This window comes from Lithobates pipiens, unplaced genomic scaffold, assembly GCF_037356315.1.
Source record: "Lithobates pipiens isolate NorthernLeopardFrog02 unplaced genomic scaffold, aLitPip1_a1.2 Scaffold_19, whole genome shotgun sequence".
NCBI classification, from domain to species: Eukaryota; Metazoa; Chordata; class Amphibia; order Anura; family Ranidae; genus Lithobates; species Lithobates pipiens.
In genome coordinates, this window is record NW_027507764.1 from 451,778,212 (window position 1) to 451,795,759 (window position 17,548).

At 41.6% G+C, this 17,548-nt stretch overlaps 1 protein-coding gene across 1 annotated transcript in view; it reads right to left on the bottom strand.

The window, feature by feature from the left end:
- Window positions 1-1,752: 1,752 nt before the first annotated feature.
- Window positions 1,753-17,548, bottom strand: part of BPNT2 (3'(2'), 5'-bisphosphate nucleotidase 2) — a 37,295-nt gene continuing 21,499 nt past the window's right edge. Inside the window, exons 3-5 of the mRNA XM_077492728.1 lie at window positions 10,453-10,548; window positions 8,432-8,593; window positions 1,753-2,396 (exon numbers count right to left, since the gene is read on the bottom strand). Coding sequence (XP_077348854.1) covers window positions 2,116-2,396; window positions 8,432-8,593; window positions 10,453-10,548 — 539 coding nt within the window. The 3' untranslated portion in view covers window positions 1,753-2,115. The remainder of the gene's footprint in view (window positions 2,397-8,431; window positions 8,594-10,452; window positions 10,549-17,548) is intronic.

A 17,548-nucleotide genomic window follows, 5' to 3' on the forward strand; every position in this document is an offset into this window, starting at 1 on the left:
CCCCCCCTCCTTAGTTTGGCCACATAGGGCCACCAGGGTTGTCAATCAGTGCCCATTAGAGGTGCCAAACAGTGCCCAGCAGTAATGCCTGCAAGTGCCTCCTCATCAGAGCCGCCTATCAGTGCCCATCAATGCCACCCATCAGTGCTGCATATCAGGGCAACCTATCTGTGCTGCATATTAATGCCTCTTAGTGCAGCCTCATCAGCGCCCATCAATGAAGGAAAAAAATGTACTTATTTACAAAATTTTACAGTCGAAACTCAAATACCACCAAAAGAAGGCTCTATTTGTTGGAAACAAAATGATAAAAAAAAAAAAAAAAAAAAAAAATATTGTTTGGGTGCAGTGTTGCAATTATCAAAGTGCAACAGCGCTAAAAGTTGAACATTTTTCTGGGCAAGAAGGGGGAATAGTGCCTGGTATTGAAGCGGTTAAACATACACAGCACTTTTCTCCATTTACAAGCACTTGCCTAGAACATTTTAATCTACAAGCCCCACTCCCCATGCATTCTTTGGGAGAAGATCATCTAGGGAAAGTGCTTGGAAACGGATGAAATTTGTCAAAGCAGCAGTCTCTTTGCTAGCTGTGTTGCTGGGGAGACCATGGAGGGAGGAGTGGTGCCATGTTTGACTTAACAGCTAGCCTTAGACAGCACATAGAAAGAAGTGAGAAAGTCCAACATGTACGTTGCCTCTTGGGGAATAGAACATTTGAATAATTTAAGTCAGACATATTAAAAAATGGTGCCAGCATAGACAAATGCAGATTTGCCAGAAAAAGCAGTGTACTCCTAACGTCCTACTGTGACAACTGAAAACTGCCTCTGTTAACCTCCCTGGCGGTATGATTCATTCTGGTTTTAGGTGCTGAAAGCGGTACAATTATTTTGCATGGAAATTTGGCATTTTATATTGTAGTTCTGTAATTCTTAGGAATAACTCTCTTAAATCTGTTCAAACCAGAGTCTAGCAGACATCCCGGGTATGATAAAGTTTATAATATAATAAAGAATAAAAATTATTCAATAATGTAATCAAATCCTAAAACACTGAAAAAAGGGACACTTTTTGGTTGCTATGGACAATCTCCAAATTCCAGGCAGAAAAAAAACTATAATATAAAAGTGCATTCAGCACTGTGTGAATCGAGCAGAGGACAGCGCTGGATCCAGGGGACAAGTTAAGTAACTTCTCCGTGTCCTCCCTGTATCCAGCGATGCGATCCCGAGTCTGGCTCGGGGTTACCGCTTATGATAGTAAAATCCCAACCCGAGCCAGACTTGGGATCACCGCCAGGGAGGTTAAGCAGAGCCACCTTTTAAGCCTCCAATAATTTAGACAAGAAAAGGTGCCAGAGAATACAGTTACATGTATACCCACACCTTCTTGAGAGCCCTGCTGGAGCCAAGTGTTCCAAGAAAATACAGATTTGCCCTTTTTATGTAATATCACCAATTCGAGAATTTAGAAAACAAAATCTTTACAAAAGAGATGACCCTAGCCGACTGCTGTTGCATTGGTTGGCAGAAGAGGTATGCCTACAGGTTTCAGCTCCGACATCTGCTGAATAATATAGGCAGCACTACAAAGCTTTTTTTTTTATTTTATTTTAAGAACACTTTTGAAATCCTTTTCTTATCCTAGCATTCTTCTATATCTCATGGAATTTCCTAAATATAGGATTTATTGAAAATTAATTTACAGTTGAGATACATGATTTGCTGTGGCAAAAAGCAGCAACGCACTGTGCTTTTTATTATTCTTTTTAATAATGTTACCGAGAAGGCTGGAGTGAAAAAAAGGTAATGTTTTACTTAAAATAAGATTTTAGCTTCCACCAATAGATCTTCAAAGCAGAATCTTAATAGATGAACACTTTGTTAAATCACACAATCTTCAAAATCAATACTACTTTTAAACACAGTCAATATTACAGTCTCTTGAACCAATTGTGGTCCTTTTGGCTTCTGAGCTGCACAAACTCAGAATTATACAGCAGAAAAATACTCAAGTCACCCGGTTTGGATACACCAAACTGTACCAAAAGTCAAACCATAGGACTCAAATTTCAGTTTTTGTAAACAAGTCTTAAAATATAGTGTTTGATCTGTTAGATTTTCTTTTCTTTATCATAGATTTTTGAAGCTAACTTTTCAACAAGTGCATTATGGTCCATCCCCATGCTAGCTAGTAATCCTCCTTCATTTCCATCTTGTCCAGTATAAATTATTTCTTCTCCTTTAAGGTTAGTCATCTGACCACCAAGTGCATTGAGTATAGCATTTCCTGCACAAATGTCCCACTTCTTGATATAGGTGACATGAATATACACATCAGCTGTTTCTTGTTTTTCATTCCCAGTTGCATCAAGCAAAGAGAGAACTTTATAACCTTGGAGGGGGGAAAAAAAAAGGGAGACAAATTATTCAAAATGCCAACATCTGTAAAAACAAACTAGACTGTTGAAGCGATCTTACCAGTGATGGATGGGACTTCAGAGATGACAATATGACTAACAAAAATTGAACTTACTTTTGTTAATATATAACCTCTTGCACTTGTTTTGTAGCTGCTCAGGCTACTCCATCACGTTTGGGGCATCAAAATTCTAAAAGGAACATATCAATGGCTTTAAAAGTTAAATAGGACTCTAACTTTGGTTCTCGAATTAACGATATCCAAAAGTTTTTAATAGCTTTCATAAATGCATCTTTATGTAAAGTCTTGGGGAAGACTAGAATGTTTGTCTGTATATGAAACTAAGGCTAGGAATTAAAATCCCTATAGAGCATCCTTCCTGGGTCCAGAGATCAGAACTGTAATTTTTTTCTTTTTTGCCCTTCGTGCATTCTATATGCACGATAGGTTAAAAACAAAAAAACACCTACGCAGCAGAGCTCCCGGCCCCACTAAAACTGACCTGGGCATCATCTCAATACAGCAATGTGCACAAGAGCCTCGGCTTTCTTAGGCCTCTTCCTTGTCATTCCTAGCCATTGGGTCCTGCTACTGTCAATCACAGCCAGTGAGCCCACGAGGAGGGGGCGAGGCCGAGCCGTGCTCAATGTGTGAATGGACACATGAAGCAGCAGCTCATGAGTCAGCCTGCTCAGGCGCTCCTATAGCAAGCTGCTTGTGTAACACTAAGAAAGGATAGGATAAGGCTTCAAACTCAATCTCCATGCAATAGTGATAGCAACAAGAAAGGACAGACCGGAATATACCTGAAAACAAAAAGGCAGTTTCTGCACAGCCAAGAGGACTAGGCAGAGGTCCCTAGGGCAGGGCTTGACAAATTTGCTTGGAATATATGAGCGGTCTTTGGAAACCCATTTATTACTGATTGAGTAAGTATAACTTTGGGGTAGCACCTATATTTTTTCTATAAAACTTTGCACATCCACGGCCTTCTCTAGGGGGCTTTGGATTTGTAGGGCAGCAGCAACCAAGTTTATAACCTTAGCACGGCTATTTATAGTATTTTTTATCAGTAAAGTTTAACAGTCATGAATGGGTTAACCATCCATGATAGCTGTGATCACTACTGATCTGTGATTGGCTACAGCTAATCAAATGGTACAGGGTGCTCCGATTGGCCCAGGTACCATGTGATCGCTGTGGGCTAATCACACCATAGGCAACACAGCTGTTATGAATGGAGAGAAAGCAATCATGTGATTGCATAGCGATCAGGATTACTGAGCCCTGGGGAATGTGATCCATGATCCACTGTGTCCGGCAGACACAGCAGTCTCAGCACATGATGTACATGATGTACATGATTGTGCCTGCACATGCCGACCCGCTACAATAGATGGTGGGTCAGCAAGTTTTTAAAGGGCCTGTTCCTTGTATTGTACCTCTAGGAAAGAGGAATGTTAATGCTTAAACCTTGACACTTCCTGCAACAACAAATACTGCTCTGTTCAAGAGAAATCACCCGCTAAAGTCCCCCACCCTTCACTGGTTCATGCTACTGACCTCCCACATCACTGGATTCCTGAGGAAATCCTAATGGTCTGACTCGCTTTAAGTTCTTCCTGAACCGCCACACTGCATCAGATCACGTACTAGTTATGTGATCTGGCACTTCAGGGTCTAGGGACGGCAATCCACTCCCGCTGTGTCAAATCAGGGGGAGCTGCAGAAGCAATGTCTGCCAGGACCCACCGATCATTCGGAAGACAGACAGAACATTCTGTGACAAGAGAAGGCAGTGATCTTGTCTTTCTGCCAAGCATCTCTGCCTTCCCACAGTACAAGCACCCCCCCCAGTTAGAAAAGCAATTGCAGGGAATACAGTTAGCCCTTTGATTGCCCCTGTTAACACCTTCAAAGCCAGTGTCATTAGTACAGTGACAGTGTATATTTTTTAGCACCGGTCGCTGTATTGGTGTCACTGAGCCCCAAAAAGTGTCAGGTGTCCGATTTGTCTGCTGGGCGTTTTATGGTCCTGCTCCCAAAACGGCCCTGCCCATTGAAATGAATGGAAAATGATGCCAAAGCACCTGCAAAGCGTTTCAGAGCGCCCAAACACAGGCGCTTTTAACCTTTTCTTCATCTGCAAGCGGGGGTTAAAAGTGCCCCGCTAGCGGCCAAAAAGCTTTGCAAAAACTAAGGTAAATTATCGCTAAAACTAGCGGCTCTCGTACGGTTCTCTTTTGTTTATTAATGTTAGAATAGAACTGTTGACAGTTTGCTCCCCTAGGGGTGAATAGGGTTCTTCTTGGAGGTTTACTAGCTAGAAACTGAATTTAAAGATATGAATTTGAAGGATTATTCACGATTATTGTACTGACTTAATGTATCAAAAATGCATTCGCTATACTATGTAACAGTAATGGTGTGAATCCTGTCATACTTTTCTTAATGTCTTTGTTATTTTATGTTCTGATAACAAAAAAAAAAACCTAGCGGCACTTTACTGCTAATGGGGCAGCTCTACAGTGTGAAAGGGGCCTTATGCTACAAAAAGTTTAACCACTTAACCGCTCATTGCCGATTAACGGCTTCAGGGTGGTTGTTTAACTCTGAGAGGCCGTTAATTAACAGCCTCCCAGAATTCTGCTTTTATGCGCCCCCTGGGGCGTGCACACGAGAGCATCCGTGACGGACGGGTCCAGTGGACCCGGCGCATCACGGTAAACGGCCGCTCATCACCGCCTTTTACCACGTGATCGATCCGTCAAATGACGGAGTGATCACTTGTAAACAAACAGGCATCATATTATGACGCCGGTTCCTCCCTCCCCCTCTCTGTACCGATCGGAGGGGAAAGATCGGTGTCAGCAGCGCTGTGGGCTGCATCTGCAGTGCCCACATCGCTGCTGACCGAATTGAACCCATCCATACCCCGCCAATACCCTGCAATACCCAGCCAGACGCGACCCCCCCCGCCCCCCACACCCTCCGGTGCGTCTACCAACTCACCAATACGATCAAAGTAAGAATCTTTTTCTTCTTATTTCAGGCTTCCCAGCCTAGAGGTGAGATGTGGGGTCCTATTTGCCCTCTCCAGATCTCACTGCAAAGAGGACCTGTCATCCCATATTCCTATTACAAGGGATGTTTACATTTCTTGTAATAGGAATAAAAGCGATCAAAAATGTATTTTTGGGAAAAAAAAAAAAAAGTAAAAAAAAAACAAAACAATTTAAAGCACCCCTGTCCCCATGTGCTCGCATGCAGAAGCGAACGCATACGTAAGCACCGCCCACATATGAAAACGGTGTTCAAACCACGCATGTGAGGTATCGCCGTGAACGCAAGAGCAATAATTATAACCCTAGACCTCCTCTGTAACTCAAAACATGTAACCAGTAAAAAAAATTTAAAGCGTCGCCTATGGGGATTTTTAAGTAGGGACGTTTGGCGCCATTCCACGGGCATGTGCAATTTTGAAGAGTGACATGTTCGATATCCATTTACTCAGCATAACTTCATCTTTCACTTTATGCAAAAATTGGGCTTCTGCAGAACCCGTACTTCCCCCATTCATTGGCCAACCTGGCATTAACGTGGAAACAGTTGATTTTACGCCACTTGATTTTTACTCACTGTTTTTCACCAAAGATCTCTATAGATATATTGTGGACCAAAGCAATTTGTACACTGGTCAACACATCGCCACTATTCCCCGGTCCGCCCTTGCCAGACATTGGAAACCAATTACGGTTTCCGAATTTAAGATCTTTGTGGGCCTCTCCCTCAACATGGGCATAACCAAAAAGAGTGGGTTGCGGTCATATTGGTCCACTGACCCAATTCACCATATGCACGTGTTCTCTGCTTCCATGTACAGGGCACGATACGAGCAGATTTTGCGGTTCATGCACTTCAGCGACAATGAACTCTGTCGTCCTCGTGGAGACCCTGCATACGACCTTAGAAAGCCTGAAGGCGGTGCTTGGTTTTCGGGGTCCTGTACGCAGCTAGGCTCCCAAAAAAAATCCCACATATGTGGTATCCCCGTACTCAGGAGAAGCAGCAGAATTTATTTTGGGATGTCATTTCACATATGCCCATGGCATGTGTGAGCAATATATCATTTAGTGACAACTTTGTGTAAAAAAAAAAAATAATAATAATAATAAGTTTGTAATTTTCCCGCAACTTGTGGCAAAATAGGAAATATTCCATGGACTCAACATGCCTCTCAGCAAATAGCTTGGGGTGTCTACTTTCTAAAATGGGGTCATTTGTGGAGGTTTTGTGCCATCTTGGCATTTTATGGCCTTCAAAACTTGAGGAGTGAAATCACAAATGTATGCCCTTAGAAATCCTGAAGGCGGTGCTTGGCTTTCGGGGCCCCGTACACGGCTAGGCTTCCAAAAAGTTGACCACATGTGGTATCCCCGTACTCAGGAGAAGCAGCAGAATGTATTTTGGGGTACAATGCCACATATAACCATGGCATGTGTGAGCAATATATCATTTAGTGTCATTATGCAATCGCTTGAGGCAAAAAAATAAAATATTCAATGGGCTCAACATGCCTCTTATCAATTTCCTTAGGGTGTCTACTTTCCAAAATGGGGTCACCTTAATGCATAGGATGCATTAAGGTGAACATGAGGGTTTACAACCCCTTTAAGTAAAAAAAAAAAAAAAAAGTATTTTTGGTATCTTGTGGTGGCTGTTTAGAGGATGCTTACTTTTGAATCTTAAATGGGAAGGAAGATTCGTTAAAAATTATACTGTATAAATGACTTCATTCCTTCATTTACTGGTCTTCTTCAACTATCTCAATGTTATGCTGGGCATAACTCACTTAGTGAAAGGGGCTCCTAAACAAAAAAAAAAAAAAAAAAAAAAAAATGGAAAAAACCCTAAAAACCATAGTGTCAAGGTGGTAGAACAAAAATCCTGAAAAATAAATAAATGTAAAAAAAAATTAAAAAAAAAAAAATATTCAGAAGAGTGCGGGAAAAGATCAAACCATTGTCAATGTTTGATACATTGTTAATACAATCATCAAGATAAGGTTAACAATAAGGCTTCCTTTTACACAATGGTGTTCCGGGTTGCAGGCGGAATAGCCGTGAATCACAGGACGCACTTGCAATCCCTGTTATTTTCACTGGCACTCGAATTGAGGTGCCGTTTTGCCGTGATTGACGTACAAATCGCAGTAAAATCATGCAGAACAGACTTGCGGGATGCCCCCCGAAAAAAAAGTTCCCCAGGCAACAGGCGGCCCGCAATTCTGTTCGAGCAATTTTACCACGATTGGTTGGGGTGTTGTGTGCCATTAAAAATAAACGGGGATCACAAGGGCGTCCCATGATTTGAGGCAATTCGGAATAGTGTGCAGAATTGCTGCGATTCCGCCTGCAATCCGGAACTTTATAGTGTGAACAGAGCTTACCAATTGCCGACCACTCGCCGCAGTTATACTGCTACAAGGTGGCTCAGCTGTGCAAATCCACTGCTATCCATCCCATTGGCCAGCCATCGGGGGAGTCAATCAGCGTGCCTGGCGGACTCGATGTCCGCCAGCCACCCACAATCGTTCCCGCAGTGACAGAACAGGGATCTGCCTGTGTAAACCAAGCAGATCTCCATTCTGACAGGGGAGATCACACAGATCCTGTCTTTCTGCTATGCAGGAAGACTGATCTGTGCGATGTCCTAGCGAGCCCTTCCTCCAAACAGTTAGAACACACAGTAAGGGAACACAGTTAACTCGTTGATCGCCCCTGATGTTAACCCCTTCCCTGCCAGTGTCATTAGTACAATAACAGTGCATATTTTTAGCACTGATTACTGTAGTAATGTCACTGGTTCCCAAAAAAAAAAAAAAAGTGTCCGATCTGTCCACCGCAATGTCGCAGTCCCGCTAAAAATCTGATTTTGTTTGGGTACAGCGTCGCACGACTGCACAATTTGTCAGTTTAAGCAGTTTAATGCAAGAGTTCTCTACAAACCTGATCCACCAGCAGATATGATTTTAGTATGGTTGCCAAAAGTTTGGAGAGTAACTTCTTTGACTTTTCCAGAATGGCTTCGAGACACAATGATTGTTGGACTTTTCTCATCATAACTTGCCCGCCTCTTCACATTTGATCCTCCATCTACCATTGCCCATGCTATGAAGGGAAAATAAAACCTTAATATTGAATGTTACTCTACAATGGTTGAGATGTACAGTAGAGCTGCACGATTCTGGCTAAAATAAGAATCAAGATTTTCTTTGCTTAGATCACGATTCTCTCAGAATTCACGCGGCGTATTATCTTTCACATTAAAACACACACACTATATATATATATATATATATATATATATATATATATATATATATATATACACACACACACACATACATACATACACATATATACATATTTATATATTATGTTTGGGGGTTCCAAGTAATTTTCTAGCAAAAAATATTGATTTTAACTTTTTTATTTTTCTATTTTAACAAGAAAGAAGTGTCAGAAAAAGATTTAGACTTTAAGTGGTTAAAATTCCTGCATTTGCAAGTGGTTGAAAGCTTGGCAGACTGCCCAGATTATTTGTTTACACAAGAAGTTCTTTCCCTTTGATCTTAAAAGTAAGTGTTAGTTACAATGTTTCAAGTTCTAAAATTGGCAGATTGCCCAGGATGCTTTCTTTTGACAGCTGAGTGAGCAGATAATCTCTCCACTTGTTTATATGAAAGAATCTCAGTTGAAGAGATCCTAAGGGGGGGATGAATCGAGATTGCGTTTTTTTAACGATTAATCATGCAGCTCTAATGTACAGATAGAGACAATAAATATAGCAATAACAGAAAAAGCGTATTTTTAATAAAACTCACATAATTACTTTTATATTATATTCTCCCGCGATGACGAGAGTGACGTCATTGGGGCTCCCATAGAATATAAAAAACAGTATTTAAAGCGGTAGTAAAATGATGAGCAGTTTTTATTTTTTGTACCCTGAAAGGGAACATCGTAATGTGCTAGTATCCATCGGATACTAGCACATTATGTTACACTTACCTTAAAACTAAGCCTTGCAGCACCACACTGTCATGGCTTCATTCTTCCTTCCAGGTTTGCGGACTCTGGCTGTGCGACTTACTGGAGCTGCGATGATGTCACTCTCATGCATGCGCGCAGGAGCCTGTACGCCTGCCAACCTTGACTCACTCAAGTGAATGGGGGTGCTTGTGCAGGGTCCAAGATGTTAAGCAGGTGGTCAGGAGAAGATACAATGCCTTCTCACTGGTGTCAAATGCTCTCTGAAGGACTCTTCATAGAGCATCACATGTGAACAAGTCCTTTGATTAGGGTCAATGTGACTGTGGCACTGATATACAGTAATATCAGAGCAGCCAGTCATTGTACATCATCTTTGCCACGGGGGGGGTAATTATTTTTACACTAGGATTGCATATACAGTCTAGATCACTGTATAAATAATCATATCTGACTATATTGTCTTTATCCATCCATTGAGTACTACTGTGGTGGCTATAAATGGCCACAGATATATGGCAGAATGCTGCTGTGATTGGACCTGTACCATGTGATAGCTGTGACCAATCACAGATAACAGTAGTAAAACAATGGCGCCATGAATGAGAGCTGCTGTTTACTACTGGTAATGTGATCGCTGGCATTGGTTACAGTGATTAAAAAAAAAAAAAAAAAAAACAGTACCAGGGCCAATCACAGCGGCCCCATACCACGATCTGTGCTGTGCCCAGTGGGCACAGCAATCACAAATCATGCCAATGCACACCCCCAAAGACGCGCATGACGTGAGCTCTGAGAACGTACCAGTACATTCTCCCAGAACGACACTTGTCCCGCCCAACAGGAAGCCGTTAAACATGTGAAGTGTACCATTTATTCAAATTATACCTACACTTGTACAATGCACAAAAGCATAGGTACATCTTGCTAGCTTTATATATGAAGGCAGAAAATAAATAAAAACACAAAAAACTTACCAGTATAACGTGTGAAAGGTTTATGTATTACTCCTATAACAGGCTTTCCATCCACAGCAACACATACCATAGTTGTAACATAGTTAACAAGGTTCTCTGGGGAAAAAAATAAAATAAAAAGTTAAAAAAAAAACTTTACCTAGAACTGTGAGCATGGTAAACTGTAATAGAAAAAAAAAAAAAAGCATTTATTTTTCTTCTTACTTTCACAAAAGCAGCTAAACTAAAAGGCATTGTAAAGTGATGATAATTACCTGTATCAAAATCCAGTTACACACGAGCAGAAAGAGACAATGAACTAAACTATCTAGTAATAGCACTCTAGCTATAAGCACAGCTTAATTCTGAATGTCAAGTTAAAAATGAGATATTTGCTTCAGTGACACAGATTAGAAAAATTTAAAGCAACACCCAAAGAAAACTAGACAATTATCGGTACCCAGTCTGCCATAGTCGGATGGCAGGAGGAGCCAGGAATGCTGGTGTGGGACTCCAGAAGACGAGGATCGGGGCTGCTCTGTGCAAATCCATTGCACAGAGCAGGTAAGTAGAATATATTCTGTTATATATAAAATAAAAATTGGTTTAAAAATCACATTAAAGTGTCATTAAACCAATTTTGTTGTTGTACTGGTTTATATTTAAATTAGTATATAAAGATTAGCAAATGCTCAACTTTATTACAATTCTATAAAAGTTATAAAAACCTGGATGATCCAGCCATTTCATTTCACTTTCCGATTTTCAGTGTTTTTGGATTGCCATTAGAAATATTAAAGAGGAACTGCAATCTGCTCACATAATTTGTAATAATAACATCTTTGCCATTTTGAAGCTTTCCTCCGACCACTTTGCATATTTTATATATGCTGCGATTCTATACTTGTCAAAATATTCTGCAAAAATCTCCCTCCACTAAGTCTGTCTGCATCCATTTTAACTGTGGGCAGCTGCCTGTTCACTTTATGCAGTGGTATAGTGGTTAGAACAATAGGGTCGCCGGTACAAGTTTGCATGTTCTCCCTGTGCCCGAGTGGGTTTCCTCCGGTTACTCCGGTTTCCTCCCACACTCCAAAGACATGCTGGTAAGTTAATTAGACCCAGTTTAAAAAAAATTGGGCCAAAAAAAAAAAAAATGTGTGTTTGTAAGCGCGTCGGGACCCTATGGGGCCAAGGACCGTGCTATGTCACAGATAGACACCGGCAGAAAAAAGCGCCCGAGTCGATTCAGTTCGCATAGGTAGCGCTATACAAGTCACTCATTCATTCCTGGATTTACAGACACACAGGAGGCCCATCTTCAGCTCTCATTGGCCCTCTAATGGCTCATCCTCCCTCCCTGCCTAGCAATCTCTCACGAGAGTGAGAGAGCTGTGCATAATGTCATAAGCCTAGGCGAATGACCAGACAAGAAAGAGGAAGTAGGCTGTATAAGGTATTTACAGGCAGAAAAATAAAATAAAAAAAAAGGTTTTACTATGCAAAGTTAAAACAACAAGGGCAGAAGATATACAGTGCCTTGCGAAAGTATTCGGCCCCCTTAAACTTTTCAATCTTTTGCCACATTTCAAGCTTCAAACATAAAGATATAAAATTTTAATTTTTTGTGAAGAATCACCAACAAGTGGGACACAATTGTGAAGTGGAACGAAATCTATTGGACAATTTAAACTTATTTAGCAAATAAAAAATGAAAAGTGGGGCATGCAAAATTATTCGGCCCCCTTGCGTTAATACTTTGTAGAGCCACCTTTTGCTGCGATTACAGCTGCAAGTCGCTTGGGGTATGTCTCTATCAGTTTTGCACACGAGAGACTAAAATTCTTGCCCATTCTTCCTTGCAAAACAGCTCGAGCTCAGTGAGGTTGGATGGAGAGCGTTTGTGAACAGCAGTTTTCAGCTCTTTCCACAGATTCTCGATTGGATTCAGGTCTGGACTTTGACTTGGCCATTCTAAAACCTTGATACGTTTATTTGTGAACCATTCCTTTGTAGATTTTGCTGTATGTTTGGGATCATTGTCTTATTGGAAGATAAATCTCCGTCCCAGTTTCAGGTCTTTTGCAGGCTCCAACAGGTTTTCATCCAGAATGGTCCTGTATTTGGCTGCATCCATCTTCCCCTCAATTTTAACCATCTTCCCTGCTGAAGAAAAGCAGGCCCAAACCATGATGCTGCCCCCACCATGTTTGACAGTGGGGATGGTGTGTTGAGGGTCATGAGCTGTGTTGCTTTTACGCCAAACATATCGTTTTGCATTGTGGGCAAAAAGTTGGATTTTGGTTTCATCTGACCAGAGCACCTTCTTCCACTTGTTTGGTGTGTCTCCCAGGTGGCTTGTGGCAAACTTTAGACGAGGCTTTTTATAGATATCTTTGAGAAATGGCTTTCTTCTTGCCACTCTTCCATAAAGGCCAGATTTGTGCAGTGTACGACTGATTGTTGTCCTATGGACTGACTCTCCCACCTCAGCTGTAGTTCTCTGCAGTTCATCCAGAGTGATCATGGGCCTCTTGGCTGCATCTCTGATCAGTCTTCTCCTTGTCTGAGCTGAAAGTTTAGAGGGACGGCCAGGTCTTGGTAGATTTGCAGTGGTCTGATACTCCTTCCATTTCAAAATGATCACTTGCACAGTGCTCCTTGGGATGTTTAAAGCTTGGGAAATCTTTTTGTATCCAAATCCAACTTTAAACTTCTCCACAAAAGTATTACGGACCTGCCTGGTGTGTTCCTTGGTCTTCATGATGCTCTCTGCGCTTTCAACAGAGCCCTGAGACTATCACAGAGCAGGTGCATTTATACAGAGACTTGATTACACACAGGTGGATTCTATTTATTACCATCAGTCATTTAGGACAACATTGGATCATTCAGAGATCCTCGCTGAACTTCTGGAGTGAGTTTGCTGCACTGAAAGTAAAGGGGCCGAATAATTTTGCACGCACCACTTTTCAGTTTTTTATTAGCTAAAAAAAGTTTAAAATATCCAATAGATTTCGTTCCACTTCATAATTGTGTCCCACTTGTTGGTGATTATTCACAAAAAAATTAAAATTTTATATCTGTGTTTGAAGCCTGAAATGTGGCAAAAGGTTGAAAAGTTCAAGGGGGCCGAATACTTTCGCAAGGCACTGTAATAGATGGAAAGATGAAAAAAATAAAAAAAATAAAAAATAGAAAAAAATACTGAAGGTCTGCTTCAATTATGTGAGTATTTAGAATGGTATGTGTAATTGTGTATGCAAGTTTAATGTCTCCTTAACCACTTGCCAACCGTGCTATAGCCGAAAGAAGGCCACAGCGCGGTCATCCAGTTTTGGGAGGGAGTCAATAGATATCCGCCCAGAACCCTGCCGCTTGCGACATGCCTCAGGCACGCTCTGACTGCTGAGTCCTACGGACACAGTTGATCGCAGATTAGGGTAAAGGGCCAATAACGACCCTTTACCATGTGATCAGCTGTATCCAATCACAGCTGATCACATGTAAAAAGACTTGCTGGTTATGGGCAGTCCTTCCCTCCCGTGCTGTTTCTGTGGGAGGAAAGGATAGACGTTAACCGGTAAGCCTGTCAGCCCTTATAAAATTTTACAAATAAAAGAAACTGAAGAAAAAAACGTTTTTTTTTGTTTGTTTGTTTAGCAAAAAATAACAAAAACCAATGGTGATTAAAAACCATCAAAAGAAAACTATTTGTATGAAAAAAAAAATGATAAAAATGTAATTTGGGTGTTGCATGACTGCGCAATTGTCAAAGGGCGACAGCGCTGAATGCTGAAAACTGGCCTGGGCAGGAAGGGGACGAAAGTGCCTGGTGTTGAAGTGGTTAACTGCTTGCCAACCAGCCGCCGCAGTTTTACTGAGGCAGAATGACACAGCAGGACGAAACGACGTTATGTTAAGTGGCTTTGCCTTTTGGCCACTAGGCGCCCGACCCTGATGCGAGTGCCTGGTGGGCGTGATGATCGCCGGTCTCCCGCGATTGCTCGTGACAGAGCGAGATCAGGGATCTGTGTGTGAAAACACAAAGATCCCGGTTCTTTCAGGGGAGAGGAGACAGATCGTGTGTTCATACTACGTATGAACACCGATCACGGTCTCCTCCTAGTCAGTCCCATCCCCCCCACAGTTAAAACACAGACTAGGGAACACAATTAACCCCTTCCCTGCCAGTGACATTTACACAGTAATCAGTGCATTTTTATAGCACTGATCGCTGTATAATTGTCAACGGTTTCAAAAATGTGTCTGCCATAATCTCGCAGTCCCGATAAAAACCGCCATTACAAGTGGAAAAAAAATAATAAAATAAAAATGCAATAAATCTATCCCCTATTTTGTAAACGCTATAACTTTTGTGCAAACCATCAATATTATTGTGATTATTTTTACCAAAAATATGTAGAATACACATCGGTCTAAACTGAGGAACAAATTAGTTTTTTGATAAAAAATGTGAGATATTTATTATAAATTAATGTGGCAAAAAGTAAAAGATAATAGAATTTTCATAACAGCTTACCTGTAAAATCCTTTTCTTTAGAAGTACATCACGGACACATGTGGGTTATAGCCAACCTTTAGGAAGTTGCCTTCCTATATAACCCCTCCCATAACGGGAGCATCTCAGTTTTGTAGCAAAGCAATATACGTGTATACTATAAAGAGGGGCGGGATCACTGTGTCCCCTGATGTACTTCAAAAGAAAAGGCTTTTACAGTTAAGCTGTTATAAAAATCCTATTTTCTTTAATCGTATATCACGGGACACAGAGCCATAGTAATTACTATGTGGGATGTCCCAGAGCAATGCCAATTGAGGGGAGGGAGACGCAACAAAAGTAGGGCAGCATGAAATCAGAGGACTTATACTGCTGCCTGCAGTACACTGCGCCCAAAGGCGACATCCTCATGTCTTTTTAAATCCACCTGATAGAACCTGATAAATGTATGGATAGAAGGCCAAAGTTGCGGCCTTGCAGATTTGAGCCACGGAGGCTTGGCGATGCGCTGCCCACGAAGCACTAACAGCCCTAGAGGAGTGCGTTTTGATTTGAGAGGGTAGAAACTACCTCTATATACCATAAGCAAGAACGATTACTTGTCGAATCCATTTTGAATAGTAGATTTCCATGCTGCCTGTCCTCTTTTAGGACCTTCGGGCAATAAAAAAAATAAAAATAAAAAAATCCGTTTTCCGAATCTTTGTAAGTAGACTGCTCTCACCACATCATCAAGAGAATGTAGTGATTTTTCTTCAATAGAACAGGGTTCTGGAAAAAATGAAGATAGACTAATATCCTGGTTTAGATAAAAACCTGATACTACCTTCGGTAAAAAATTAGGATGAGGACACCATACTACCTTATCCTTGTGAACAACAACAATATGACTCTTTACAAGAAAAGGCAGCCAATTCTGATACCCTTCTTGCAGCAGATATGGTTACTAGAAAAAAAATAGTTTCCTTGTCAAAAAAAGGACCAAAGGGAATATGTCGTATCGATCCAAAAAAATAAAAATAAAGCTGTTTTGTAATGCCACCAAAAACTAAATTAAAGTCCCAAGGGTTCAGGGGTGACCTACCCAGGGATTAAGCTGTGTTACCCCCTGAATAAAAGTTATGAACCAAAGAAAGCAAAGCAAGTGGTCGCTGAAATAATACCGATAAGGCCGAGACCTGTCCTTAGAAAGATAAGTCTATTGTATGGATTCTGAAAAAATCCTTTTGGGCGCGAAGCATCCCACTCCCTCATCAGTGCCTCTCAGTGTCCGCCTGTGTCATGAGTAGAGACCTCTAGTTCTCCAATATAGACGAGTGTATTGCTCCCATGGTTCAGAGAAGCAGGATCTCCCAGTCTATGGATAGAAGGGATGGGCTCCGACGTGTTCGCACACTACACGTACAGAGCCCGCCAGGAAGTCGACGCAACGCTGCGCTAATCACAGGCAATGAGACACTGTCCCGATCTCTGCAGCTGCACATCGGGGAAATGTCTCAATGCCTGTGATTAGCGCAGCGCTGTGCCGACTTCCTGGTGGGCTCTGCGCGTGGAGTGTACGAACACGCCAGAGCTCATCCTTAATGGATAGTGTAGGACCCACTAATCATGGGGTACTTTGTCGCAGTAAGTGGGCTTAACCACCATATAGCAATATGGTGTGACCAAATCCCCATATTTTTTGATAGTGTCTAGGTGTTTTAAATAAGCCTTGCAGGAGGTAAATGTCTATTTTACATGTGTGCACTGTAATATTTTGTTCTGTCCTTAGAAAGCACTCAAGGCCATCTTTATTTCTCACTCCATCTGCAGAAAGTCAAGGATTCTACCTTTGACCTATTTCCTGGGGTGCAACCCCTGGTTTCACACCAGGAGACATATGCTTACCAAACTCTATAATATATAAATTATGGAGGCTGGCTCCCTTGCATTAATCAAGATAGAAACCACTGAACCTGACAGCCCATGTTTCTTCAGAGTGTGGGTCTCAATAGCCCAAGCGTTAAATTTAGCATTTGTAAAGTAGTATGGAATACTGGACCTTGAGAAAGAAGGTCTGGCAGTGCTGGTAGGGTCTATGGGTCCCCTACTGTCATCTTTACGATCCCTGCATACCAAGATTTCCTGGGCCCCACTGGAGTCCACAAGAATCATTGATTACCCTTCCTGCTTGATCCTGCGAAGAAGTCGCGGATGCAAGCAGAATAGGAGGGAATGCATAAATCAGCGAGAACCGATTCCACAGGAATAGCAAAGCATCTGTTGCGCATGCTAGTGGATCCTTTGTTTTTGACACAAAGTTGGCGATTTCTTTGTTGAACCTGGACGTAAACAGATCTATGTCTGGGATCCCCCATCTGACATATTGACAGGAAGATATTGGGTGAAGGAACCATTTTCCCAGGAACAACTTGCGATTCAAGTAGTCCGCCTGCCAATTTTCTATTCCTAGAATGAAGACCGCCGACAGGCAAAGTACATTGTTTTCTGCCCAAGATAGGATACGATTCACCTTCTTGTGCCCCCTTGGTGATAAATATAGTTTGCACAGGTTAGCGCAATTCCCTTTTTTTTCTTATCCGATTTTGTGTATAT